At 43.5% G+C, this 12,406-nt stretch overlaps 1 protein-coding gene across 1 annotated transcript in view; it reads right to left on the bottom strand.

The window, feature by feature from the left end:
- VPS53 (vacuolar protein sorting 53 homolog (S. cerevisiae)) overlaps nt 1-12,406 on the bottom strand; it is a gene marked incomplete at its 5' end in the record, with an annotated part of 61,857 nt that overhangs the window by 25,166 nt on the left and 24,285 nt on the right. Inside the window, 5 exons of the mRNA XM_010021399.1 lie at nt 4,041-4,135; nt 7,486-7,587; nt 8,874-9,015; nt 9,686-9,828; nt 11,196-11,339. Of these exons, the coding sequence (XP_010019701.1) occupies nt 4,041-4,135; nt 7,486-7,587; nt 8,874-9,015; nt 9,686-9,828; nt 11,196-11,339 (626 nt within the window). The remainder of the gene's footprint in view (nt 1-4,040; nt 4,136-7,485; nt 7,588-8,873; nt 9,016-9,685; nt 9,829-11,195; nt 11,340-12,406) is intronic.

Raw genomic sequence — 12,406 nt, 5'->3', positions numbered from 1 at the left:
GGTCTTGGCTTCATTTCCCCAGCTCTCCCCTTCGACTGCACAGCCTTCACCCCTCTCACTGCTGTGAGTGCAACTAACGGCTGATCCAGGGTATGTAAGTAGAAAGCCAAATCCTCAGAAGGATAATGGGAGAAAATTCATTACTTTATAGTTAATATATTATCATTATTTTTCAGGAACAGACTCAACTAACAGAATTGCAATGCTGTCCCCAGAAGTGAAAACTCTTCTTTAAAAGCCTGTGAAAGAGTTTCAACTGGAAGTGTTCTCCTAGTCTTAAGCCAGCTCATAGGGCACTCAGCACAACACAAGAGTTCCATGCAGAGACTAGGTCAGGGTTTCCTGGGATGGGCACAGCATTACCACCAGCACCAGCAGCACAGCAGCTGAGACTCTTCAGCACATTTTCACTTACCTCTGCCAATGAAAGGGGAAAAAACTTGCCAACAATGAAAACTTTTCCCCAGTTTCTGTCCCTTCTTTCTTTTCGTCTTCTAAAGGAGAAAACCCACTCCAAAGAACCCACAACACTGCACCAGTAGAAAAGGTGACCTGTCTCTTCCCTGATAAACAGAGATTGCTGCATCAAAGCAGATGAGCTCCTACCATGGGTGATCCACCATGTGCTTGCAATAACAGGGCTTTAAATCATGAAGCAAGGCTCTTTGGCTTAAGCCAGCCTCACAGGCTATTGCAAAGACAAGTAGCCCCTTTATTCATGCTTATTGCTTGCTGCTTTAAGTACTTTACATACCTCTGATTCTACAGATACACGCAGTTCCTCGGCTTTGTTACAAGAACCATAAAAACATCAGGCTGTTCAACCGATGTGATAAATCTCTACATTGGCACCAGCAATTGAACGCTGAACCAAAGCATTGATTGTATTTGACCACAGTGAAGCAAAATAGACCTCCCCCCCGTGGCTGTAGGAGAGCCAAACAGATGGCTTCTGCAGGAGGGCTCACATGTGCTGCAAGCTGCAACATTCCTTCAGGTTCCCAAGTAAAGCAGACATAGCTTGCTCCTTGTCAAAAGTCCCACTAAAGTAAACAGCTGCATTTCCACCTCTGCATCTGCACTTTGCTCCATCTGTGCAACAAAGTGGAGCTTTCTTAGCATTCACCAGCCGTTTTTTTCCTTCATTCTCTCAGTCTCAAGACACAGTCAGGAATGTCAATGGCTTTTGGTTTTTTATGCTTACTCCACATGTTCTCCTTTTCTCTGAGGCAAAGTGAAATGTTATCTACATTTTTCTGGTCCCCCAAGGTCTTCTCAACCGGGATGCAGGAGCAAATGCAGCTGTCATAGAATCACAGAATGGTTTGGGTTGGAAAGCACCTTAAGATTACCTAGTTCCAACCCCCCTGCATGGGCAGGGACACCTTCCGCTAGACTAAGTTGCTCAAAGCCCCATCCAACGTGGCCCTGAACACATCCAGGGACGTTGCTGTGAGAACAGCGCTGAAGCTTCATGCTCATTTTGATCCTAACCTGGACAAACTGCCTGTCAAAGGCAGGCTATGAGGACTGTTCTTATTTCAGCATGGGCTTGATACAAGCAAAACATCAGGCTGCTGTGCACTAAGGGAACTAATATGTTACTAATGCACACCTCAGTTGATGTCAATCAAACTTTCACATTAGTCTCAGCTGGCCCAATGCAATATAAAGGCTAACAACCTTTGTGTGGTACAATGGGAGCAGAAAGAATTAGGCACGAAAAGCTACCGGGAGATGAAACATGAAGAAGGCAGGAAAGCTATAGAAAATGAACATTTTCTCTGTAGACTCTGCAAAAAAGCTCCAAGAAAATTCTCAGGTACTGCAGCTGTGGTATTTCCTAATAGTAGTGTATTTATGGGGAGCAAGAACTCACCAAATCTAACAATGAGAAAATATGAAACTAAATCCAGTAAAGGGAGTTTTATTCTGGTTCTTGAATCCATTCATTTCTATATTCTTCTTACTCTTTTCTTTCACTCAGGCTATTCAGTGTTTTTCCGTGTATCTGGAAATCACAAGAGGAACTATGCAACTCCTCAGCAGCATGAGAGAATAACATGGTGCTTAGTCAGCTGGTCTGTTCAGTGATGTGACCAGCTAGTATCTGCTTAGCATTGGGGAAGGGCAATGGCATTGAGACATCTGGACCACTTGTAGGATAATTTCCACGGACTGGGCATTTTGGAAGCCCCTTTCCTCATGAGGCCGAACACACAACAGAGAGAAAGTGCCAGTTTTCCAAACAATCCGAATGCACACGTACATATTAGCACACTTAACCATGGCTCTGCATACTCTCAGCACTGCAGACCTGACAGAGCTCTTCCTTCACTGCAGAACAGCTTAGCTCACATATGTATGCTCCTGTTGCTCCTACAGACCACAAAGAAGAGCTAAAGATACCTATCCCAAAGGGGCAGAAATGAAATCTGCTTCGCTGCTAAGAAATCTGATATTTACACTGCAGCTAAGAGTGGAGAGTAGGATCTTTAAAGTCCTTCTTTCAGGTGTTTCCTCTTAAATTGCTACAGATTTGGCACTGTGTTTCTTTAAATAGGTATGGAAACAATTTTTCAGGAGAAAAGGTCCAGGCCGCATTCTGCCACAGACTTAAGGCAATGATGAACACAACTGTCACGCTATTCTTGCTATTTAGAGCCCAAACATAATTATCTAAGAAATCCTCATTTTCAGACATCAGCAACAGATTCCTCAAAAGTTCAATCAAAGGGGGAAGAGAGAAAATCATAAAGGAAAGCAATTTCTGGCAGACAGGGGCAGCATGGGGAATACTGTGGCAGTATTTCTTTGAACTCCTCACAGCCTGTGGCTATAAAGCTAATATAAACCATCTCATGATTGTAAAGGAAAAGGGAAAAAAAAAGGCAACTGAAAGGGCTAGGAGCACAGTGGGGTAGAATTACCAAAACGGGGATTAAAATGGCCCCCAGTGAGAAGGGAAGAAACATTCAAACAAGTTAGTGCTCAGTTGGCAGAGGGCGGGGGGGGAAATACCTGTTTCCCTTTGTTACACTGCAGAGCGGAACCTAAACCCAGCATGACAGACCATTGTGCAAGGTTTATTTACTTGTTTAATTTAAAGCATAAAAGGCTGATGGGACATGGCAAAGCTTTTTCAAGTGGCTGCCTTGGAGTTTGGGCAAAGTCAGGGCACTACAAGCCTCAAGTTATGCACTCTCTCATGTTTTAGTCCTTGGAAGCTAGAAGGGCATAGAAGACAGATGAGTTACATAAGGCAGGTACCTCTTTCTCCTTTCCAGCCACTAACCTGCACTAAAAGACTGAATTGAACATTTTTCAACTACCTCCTCTCCCAGTTGGCACTGTGCTTGTTAGAGAGATGTTATATAAACCCTGGTGTGAATCAAGGTGGACAAGAAAGTGTGGTGAGAGTTCTAAAAACTTCTTGGAACTCTAAGCTGAAAGCTCCTTTCATTCAAGTTATTTTGCTGCAAGTCAAAGAGTAAAATGAAGAAGGGTTCCAGGGATTAAAGCCCTTGACGAAGTCCCAATCTGTGAGCAATGATAATGTTATCTTACAGCCAAGCTCATCTACAGCAGCTTTCATCTGAGGATCTCAAATAACTTATTTGTACAAAGCAAATCTTGAAAGTCCTCTGCCAGGAAGCCACATGTGTATTTTAAAGAAAAAGCAAACCTACTATTTGTGGAAGACATGAGATGAAAGAAAGGCATACGTCTGCAGTGGGAATTGCAGAGGCAACAGAAGTAATTTCACAAACACTAAGCCAGTGGCAGTGGGTATCATTCCTGCAGGCCTTTGCAATTCCAGATGAAACCAACATCCACTGCCCTGTGACCACTCACTTTTGCCCAAGCAAAGGTCCCACTCATTCTAACTTTCTTGAACCATGATTACCACTCCTGAAGAAATTAGAAAGCAGGCTTTCAAGAAATTAATTTTCTACAGCTTGAGTACAGAATCTAGTGCAATCCAGCTGTAATGCACTTTCAAACTCAAACAAACCCAAAAGTCCATGCTGGTTACTCACTTGTCCTGGGACTCAATATACACGTACAGGTGAGGCTCAAAGCACTTGGAAACAATGCCATGGAAAGGGTTGTCAGGGACCTTTGGCTTCTTTGGCTGTAAGAAAACATTTACAGTATTGGTTTCAAATGTGCCCTGTAAGACCCAGAAGAAACAGCAATGCAACAGCACAGAAGGATCTAAGTCTTCAGAAATATTACAACACAAATTTGCTGTCAAATAATCAAAGGCCTGTAACTGACAGTATATACAGGGTCCACATGTCCAAGTCTTCCCTTCCTCTTGCAGAGCTGCTAGTATTCCAAGGAATTATCTTTTCACTTGCAAGATATTCTTACCCTTACAGAAAAGGCTGCTCCATGCTAACAGGTTTCAGTAGAAGAATCTTAACGCAGTTTGTAAATAAAACCTCGCTGAACCCTTTGAACAGCACTAAGATTCCACTAGTCACCTCTGAAATGAAATGCAGCACTTATTTAGAAGAAAATTGAAAAATCACTACATTTTAGAACATTAAATGAGAATAACACAAAGTTACAGACTTCATCTGGTTGTTTTTATTTAGATAAACAGCACAAATTACTGGAGGAGCTGGAATTATATAGGCAACAATTCAGGAATGCTTTCACTGTGAAGCATGTTTCTGGGGATGCAAAGACTTGTATTTTAAAGTCACATTTAGAGCATTAAGCACATACCACTTGGGAGTCATACGGTTTACTCTCATTTTAGCTTAGTACTGCACTCCTCACAGTGGCCAAGCTCATCGCACTGAAGCCACTGGGACTACTGCTTACATCTCTGCATGTCCAAGTACCAGACTGGGCAGAGCTTTTAAGTTCATTTTTGCCCTACAGCTACATTTTTATTATTGTTTTTTACTCATAGACAATCTTTCCTGATGCTCTCTGGCAAGCTGACAAGTTTTCCCTGTCTGCAAAGAGGGCTGCAGCGACTCTGGAATGGAATTCTTGCCTCTCTCCGTAAAAAGCCAGGATCTTCAAGCCAATGAAGATGAATTTTTCCAATTGATTTTTTTTTCTTTTAAGCATAAGAAGAGAAAAACAAGAGACCCTGAAGGACATACTTTCCTAAATGCCAGAGGAGCTGGCACTAAGTCTTTTGCAGAATGACTAGGTAAGCATTGCTCAGAAATAATTAAGACTCAAAGACACAATGAATACTAACATATGGCTGCAAACTTCAAGTAAGCAAATGGTTTTATGAAGACCAGACCACCTCTGTAAGACTGGTTTCATTAACCTTCTCACTGAAAGCATGACTGGAGAATATAAGTTTTTACAGCTTTGGTAGACAGCCACTACCCAACATTCTGCACCCCAACCCTTCTGCCAGGGCCTGCCCATTTCTGCTAGATGCACATGCTCAATGGAGCAGGACGAAAACAATAGGTGGCAACTGCAGCAACTTTCCAGTGGCCAAGCCTCCAGGATGGCAGCACCAACACAAGGTTGCAGATTCACAATGTTTCTGATTTACCAGGCTGGAAGAGCCAGCTCCTAATGCAGCACTGGTTTTCTCTGTGTGTGCGTGTGTGTCTTTGCACCATGCTGCTCCCAGCACGTCTGGTGAAGAGAATACTAAACCTTTTAACAGTAGCAGTGAAGCTGTATTTCGGAGTGTGCAATCCTGTCCAAAAGCTGCAGATGTTTAAGCTATTTCCTCCTTGAGTTTGATGGAAATAATAAAAGGTTACTGTTGTCACAGTAAGGAGGTCTGCAGCTGGCCCAGTTTCCTTTCATTACTATCCAAAGTAAACAGATTAAATTGAACTGCTAGGATTACTAAAAGAGGTTCTTTTTAAACATGGATTCCCCCCAAAAAATTCTTGTGCTCCCTTTTACACTCCCAAGTGTCTTGAATTCTCAGGCCTAGTGTCTTGCAAGAACTCTACCACTCAAGTTATCCATCTTCAGCTCTTCCTGTTCATTCTCTTTTTCAGCTAGTGACAGCAGGAGACCTCCAACATGAACTCACCAGCACTAACCACCAGCTGTTAGTGCTTTGAAACTGAAGTATCAGAGCCTACAGGGCTCCCATTTGGCAGAGTCCAGGACTGTGTTGTGAGCGTTAACACAGGGTGTACCCAGAAAGAGAGGGTAACCTCCCCACAAATGGCATTTCAAGGCATAGCTCATGGATGGCTTCATATCACCCCGCCCACGTACAGGAAGCAGGGCAGCCTCTTTCTCAGAAGTACTTCTGGCCAAGGTAGTACACTCTACTATTCAAGATAACCAGCTCTAAGCAGCTTAATTAGTGCAATTATCTCTTCATGTGTCTTCAAGCACCAGTGACTTCTCCAAAGATGTCACACTGCACGTCAGAGCCAACCTTCTCCCAGCCATTACAGACAGTGGAAAGCAAACTCTTCACAAAGAACACACGACACACCTGCCTCCCTGAGTTCCCAATCTCTGTCTTCCACATCACTGATAACTGCCCAAGTTGTATTTTAATGGAAAGAGCAACACTTTTCTCCATCATTGTGTTTCAGGACTTGGGCTGGGGTGGAAGGCACAGAGCTGCCCCGCTCACCTGAAAATCTGGAGGGGATGCAGTGCGCTAAACTGCACTGGCGGAGAGCTACCACCCCCCAGATCTCCCCAGTGGCATGGAGCTCGGTAGGTCCCGGGGCCCTGGACATCCATCAGGATACCACCTGCAAATGGCCCATTTACAGGGCTGTAAACTCACCGAACAGGGAGAGGGTACCTGCCTTGAGCAACTTACAGCTGAATACTTGAAAAATGTTGATCTCGTGAGTAAAAATATGGGGCTTAGAAGCTTTGATATTGGTGCCAATTAAAACAATTGCGTTTACTATTCACTCCTCTAATGTTTGCAGAGGGCTTTGGAAACCCAGTGCTTTTACAAGTGCTTAGATGTTGCCTGCTTTGCAGAGGTAATAGATGAAAAGCACTGTAGAGATAAAAATCCCAGAAGTAATATATCTAGAGTGAAAATCTAAAACTGATACTTGAAAGTTCAGTGAGTTGCCTGGTGACTCCAGGCTCAGTTTGCCTGGCTTACAAGGCAAAACATGAATTGCAACTGTTTGTAGTGGGAGCTTCTTCTGGGATCTGACAACCCAACTCTACTAGTTCATCTTTCTTTGACAGGAATCCTTAGTTACATGTGAGCCACTGCTGTATGGCCTAGAACAGAATCCAACTCACTCCCATGTGGCAGATTGTCTCCGCACTATTAACTGAAATAAAGATTGCTTTGGTTTCAGTGAAGTGAGCCAGAGTAAACCATGGGTGTACTGGGAGTCTGTGCTGCCCAGAGGATCAAAACTGCACTAAATTAATTGCTGTGAAAACAAACCTTTCAAATCTATGCGATGGGAAAAGCTTAGGCACCATTAGAGATTTTGACACAGAGACTGCCTCACTGACAACTGGAGAACTACAAAGACTTACTTTGTCCATATCATTCTTCTCGATCACAATCTCATCTGTCTCTGTCCCAGTTTCATCCTCCAGAAACGGGTTGGTGGAGGGAGGTGGCACTTCTGGCTTCTTCTGTTAAAAAAGAAGAAGCTCCTTAGAGAACAGCCTGGTTTGCTTTACTTCAAAGCACTGTACAAGAGTTTGTCTTTTCCAAACACAGAGGTGACTGCAGAGTGCCAGGCAGTGCCTCTTCATCAAGGTTACAGCACACTCCCTCCTACTACAGGGCAGGAGTCTGGCTCCTCTCCACTGCTCCACCAGCACATTCATCTTCAGCACCATATTACATCCTGCACTTCTTGCACCCACTGTCAGTGAGTCAAAGCCTCCAGGCACATCAGAAAGGAGCACAGAGAATTTTCTTTTATTGCAAACTACACATTCTCCTCCTGTTTTGCTCAGTTGTAACAGCCTCTGTGCCTACCTTCTCCAAAGGGATAACAACCCAGCGAAGCCAATTTAATCAAAGCTGCAGATTCTATACGAAATTTGTCAGAAAAATAAAGCCATATTCCTGAGAGATCTAAATTCAGCCAGGAGGAAAACCTTACAGGACTTCCTTTTTTAATTAGTGGCACCTACTGATCCACAGCAAATTACAAGTGGTTTCAGCAGGCTTGCCTCATAGGCTGAATTATCACATCCAAGTAGGCTTCAAGACACCAGCTGGTCAGAGAAGCCAACCTCAAACCAGCAGCTTCTGAGCCACACATGGACTCTGTGCTCCTAGGGCACTTGGTTGGCAGAGCTCTTGGCTGAGATTTCAGGCAGAAAAAGCACAGAGATGGTCCCAGAAATATTCACTGAGCTGTTCCTTTTGGCTCTGACTTTACAATCTACCAAGTAAGACATTGAAAACTAGAAACCACTAATGCCCCTGCAAGTAAGACTAACCCAACAGACAACACGGGATCGAAAGTTGGTACCGTGTGGTCAGTGTGTGGTAGCTAGAAATGAAGACAAGAGGGAATTTTCAGTTATGATGTGCCATCACCATGCAGAGAACAAACATTATAACGCAGTCACTATGTCATTATTATTTTGTGGTTCTCGCTGGCAGTGTTGCTTCAGTTGCAAACAGCACAGGGCCCAGGAGAACTAAAAAAGTACACAAACAGCCTCCTTTCTCCTCCTTCTGAGCCCTGTGCCATCCTTTCTGCCACAGTCAATATCAAGAATCACTTTCCCAACTACAAGCCATTGAGCACATAACACTAAACACCCTTAACCTGACAGTGCAAGAGGAGGCTGCCCGTGACACCTTTTGCAGTCACTCATTACCATAGCTATGTGTGAGAGGGATTCTTTCTCCTAAAGATGCTGCCGAGTAAAGGCCTGCTCTTCAGAAATCCCCTTACCACTGTTCCATCAGCCAGGGTGCAACCTGAGAAGCGTTTAGCCAGAAGTCCTTCAAAGTTGGTTGTCCTCTGAATTGCAAACAAAAGCAATTTCACCTCAATCTCCTTTGCTCTTGTGCGCATTATCTTAGCAAGCTCTGTCCTGAAAGAGGGGGGAGGGGGAAATAGAAAAAACAAATGTGGTTTTCTATAGAGAAAGATCTGAAATCTAACACTGTAATTCAGTCTATTCCCTAGACAGACTTCCATCACAGACAAAGTCAAGCTAATTCCTAAGATGCTCTCTAACATAAAGCTGCTTTACAGATCACACTTCAAACATAACCACAATTGTTTAGGGCTTTGTGGGTAACAGGACCCCATCTTCTAACAGCCAGCACCCCACTGCAGCCAGGAAAGCCTGCAGGATCAAACCTTGTGAAGTGCAGTGTCCCTGACTGGGGTCCCAGAACAATGGCAATGGTGCTACTCGGACTCCAGCTGGTACCTTCCACTGGTCCCGTTTCTGGCTGGCAAAAAGCATGGTCTGAGGCAGTCAGCTTCACTTGGTCTCTAATGTTACTGATTTTTACCTGTTACATTGAAAATGGATTCCCACATTATTTCAATCTCAACAGTACATAAAGTTTTAGTGATGCTTCTCAGGGTTTTCACTCTTCACTTGCTCTTAATCATGAAGAATTCTACATAGATATTTGAAGACTGCCTTTGGAGTCCTATGGATAAATGCTCAATTTGGCGGAAGACAAGCCAACCCGTTGTTTTAAGGAAGGTGACTGCTGGGAGGCATTCTAAGGTCCCCAGACACTCACCTCGTGACATGGCAGAACTCCACAGCAATGCGTTCTGTCATGCACCAGTCCGGGGGAAACATCCGCCCGTACTTCTCCTCATAGTCCACCAGCTGACGCTTTATCCAAGCATAGCGCCTGTCGATTTTATCCAGCCAGGCCACCTGAGTAAGACAGATAACATCATCCTTAAACAGCAGCAGCCTGACTGCTTAACTGTGCTGCTGTATTTTCACAGAGCAGCTTATATTATTGATCCAAGCTAACCTGACTGCTATTAATAATTCTTCGAATCCTTCAAGATGCATTAGGGGAAGTTCAGACTGGATATTAGGAAAAATTTCTTCCCTGAAAGAGTTGTCAAGCACTGCAACGGGCTGCTCAGGGAAGTGGTGGAGTCACCATCCCTAGGGGTCTTTAAAAGACGTGTAGATGCAGCACTTAGGGACCTGGTTTAGTGGTGGACTTGATGGTGCTTGGTTAACAGTTAGACTCGATGGTTTTAAAGGTCTTTTCCAACCTAAATTATTCTACGATTCGAAGTGCTTAAACACATGCCAGACTGAAAACTGTACCTTCTGAGAATTAAGACAGCAAGTCCTGTAGAAAATGAGGATAACTGTACTCCTAAATCATGTAGGTACTATTGAAAACTCAATCCATAAATAATTCATTACATCCCACCCTCCTGCTTCGCAGAAAGAGAGGTTAAAGTCAACAGTGGGATGAGAATGCAGGAACTCCTGCATGTTTACATTCAGCTGGGCTGTGGACACACAAACTTCTACAAGAATCCTTACAACGAACAGGATGGGATTTTTTTCCCCCTCAGTATTAGTGCTTTCTGGTCAAAGAGGTGCAAGATTAATGAAAAAAGAAACTTTGATGGAAAAATGCTATTTAAAATGAAGCATTTCAGCTTTTTTCTCCCTCTTTGTCACAAACTCAAAATTTTTAAATTCTAAAACACGTTGACTCAGGGTTGGTTTTGTGGTTGGTCTTTTGGTATTTTTTCAAATTCAAGATGATTATGCTCAATTTTTTAAAAGCTGTTAGCAACAGGACAGGAAGTTTAAAAATTAGCTGCAAAGATTAATCCACTTCTGGAAAACCCTTCCCCCCTTTTTAGGCATTTTGCTTGTTTGGGTTTTTTTTGCTTGTTTGAGGGGAAGTCTTGCTGTTTTTCAAAGCTTTCAGGTCTGCAACTTTCAGAGCTTAATTTTTCACCCCTTTACAGGGCAGAAATTTTGAAAGTTTATCTAACTTCAATTTATTTATTACTATATGAGGGGGAAACATTTCAGTGCTGATACATGAAAGTGAGGTCTAAGGTGGGAAGAAGTCATCGTGGGAGAGATGACACTGACTCCCAACTCATCAGGCAGTTCATATCACACCCACACATCTCTGCTCCTGAGCCCTCAGGTTAGAAACATTTCACCACAGGATCCTGTGGAAACGTGACCTCCGTGAATGCCAGCAAAATGTGAAATCCAAATGTAGCTTGCTAAGCTTCCCAAGCTTCCCTTACATCTTGGTTTTCCTGGAAAAGAACCAGATACTCTGAGAGGTGTTGTTTAATAAATTTCTTGATGATTTCCTGTTTGATTCTGGGATCCAGGACGTTGGCAACTAGACACGCATCACGTAGGACATTGCTTGGTCCGCCAGGCCTCTATCAAAATAAACAGGAACAAATGATTCAAGGTGAAATAGCTGAATGGGAGATTGTAAACTGCACCTCAGGTTATCCTGCAGTATTCAGCTTATCTTGTTTTTACCCTTTCCCATTATTCTTCTCTCCTTGATGCTTCTGCTGCTACTCTTTATTATCGCACAGGCATCTTTCTGTTGGATGAAAACTGAGCTGCTTCCATTTCGCTGGCCATAAAGTTGTTCTACAGCTCAGCAGCCAGGAAGCTCCTTACCACAGAAAAGCTGCCAGCTCCATCTACAGAAAGAACTGTTATCCAATCACTTCTGCAAAGCCTTCCATCAGCCTAGATACTCCGGGGAACAGCTAAGAGAAGTGGCTGACAAGTGGGAAAAGCAAACCGCTTTTCTGCAAACCTGAACACCAAATTAATGGGAGAAGAAAGCAGTCTACAGATGATCAATTTGCAACACAAAGTAGCATCTGCTGGTCTGTAGTGGCACAAACCACGATGTTAGTGGAGAATCAGAAAAAAAGCTCTTTTGATGCTGCTTCACGTGGACGCAGATTTGCCCTTTGTTAAGGATCTGTTCCAAATAGTTTCCACATTTCTGTACTTGTTAGTTTTATGAAGAAAGCAGCAGAGCTGGTACTTTGGAAGACAAAACTAGTGTTTTCCTTGAAGTAAATTTAAATTCACACCTACTCCCCATATTGTTTGGAAACATTTGTATGCATAATTTTGGGAAAGCACATTTGGTGCCTCAGCCTCAGCTGAGATTTGTATTTGTGCTGAGTAAACGAGAGACAAACTTGGTGGCAGCATGTCAACAAACAGCCTGTGCTTGGCTTTCTCTGAACACAACACAAACCTTTGTGTGTCTAACAAATAACCAGTAAGCTGGATGAGGTGCTGAGGGAACCCCACTCTGGTCTACAGGGCCAGACATGGTTTGCTTGGAGCATTCCTTGACTGGCTTGCAGACCTCACTGCAATAGATGTGCACAGTGTGACAGAGGAAGGGTGTCATTTCTCTCCCACATTCACTGGCACCCTACAGCTTAGGAGATTTGTTTGCTTTCTGAAA

This window comes from Nestor notabilis, unplaced genomic scaffold, assembly GCF_000696875.1.
Source record: "Nestor notabilis isolate BGI_N333 unplaced genomic scaffold, ASM69687v1 scaffold11579, whole genome shotgun sequence".
In the NCBI taxonomy this organism is placed as follows: Eukaryota; Metazoa; Chordata; class Aves; order Psittaciformes; family Psittacidae; genus Nestor; species Nestor notabilis.
The sequence above is the reverse complement of the archived record's forward strand: the minus strand, read 5'-3'. Positions and strand labels throughout refer to the sequence as shown.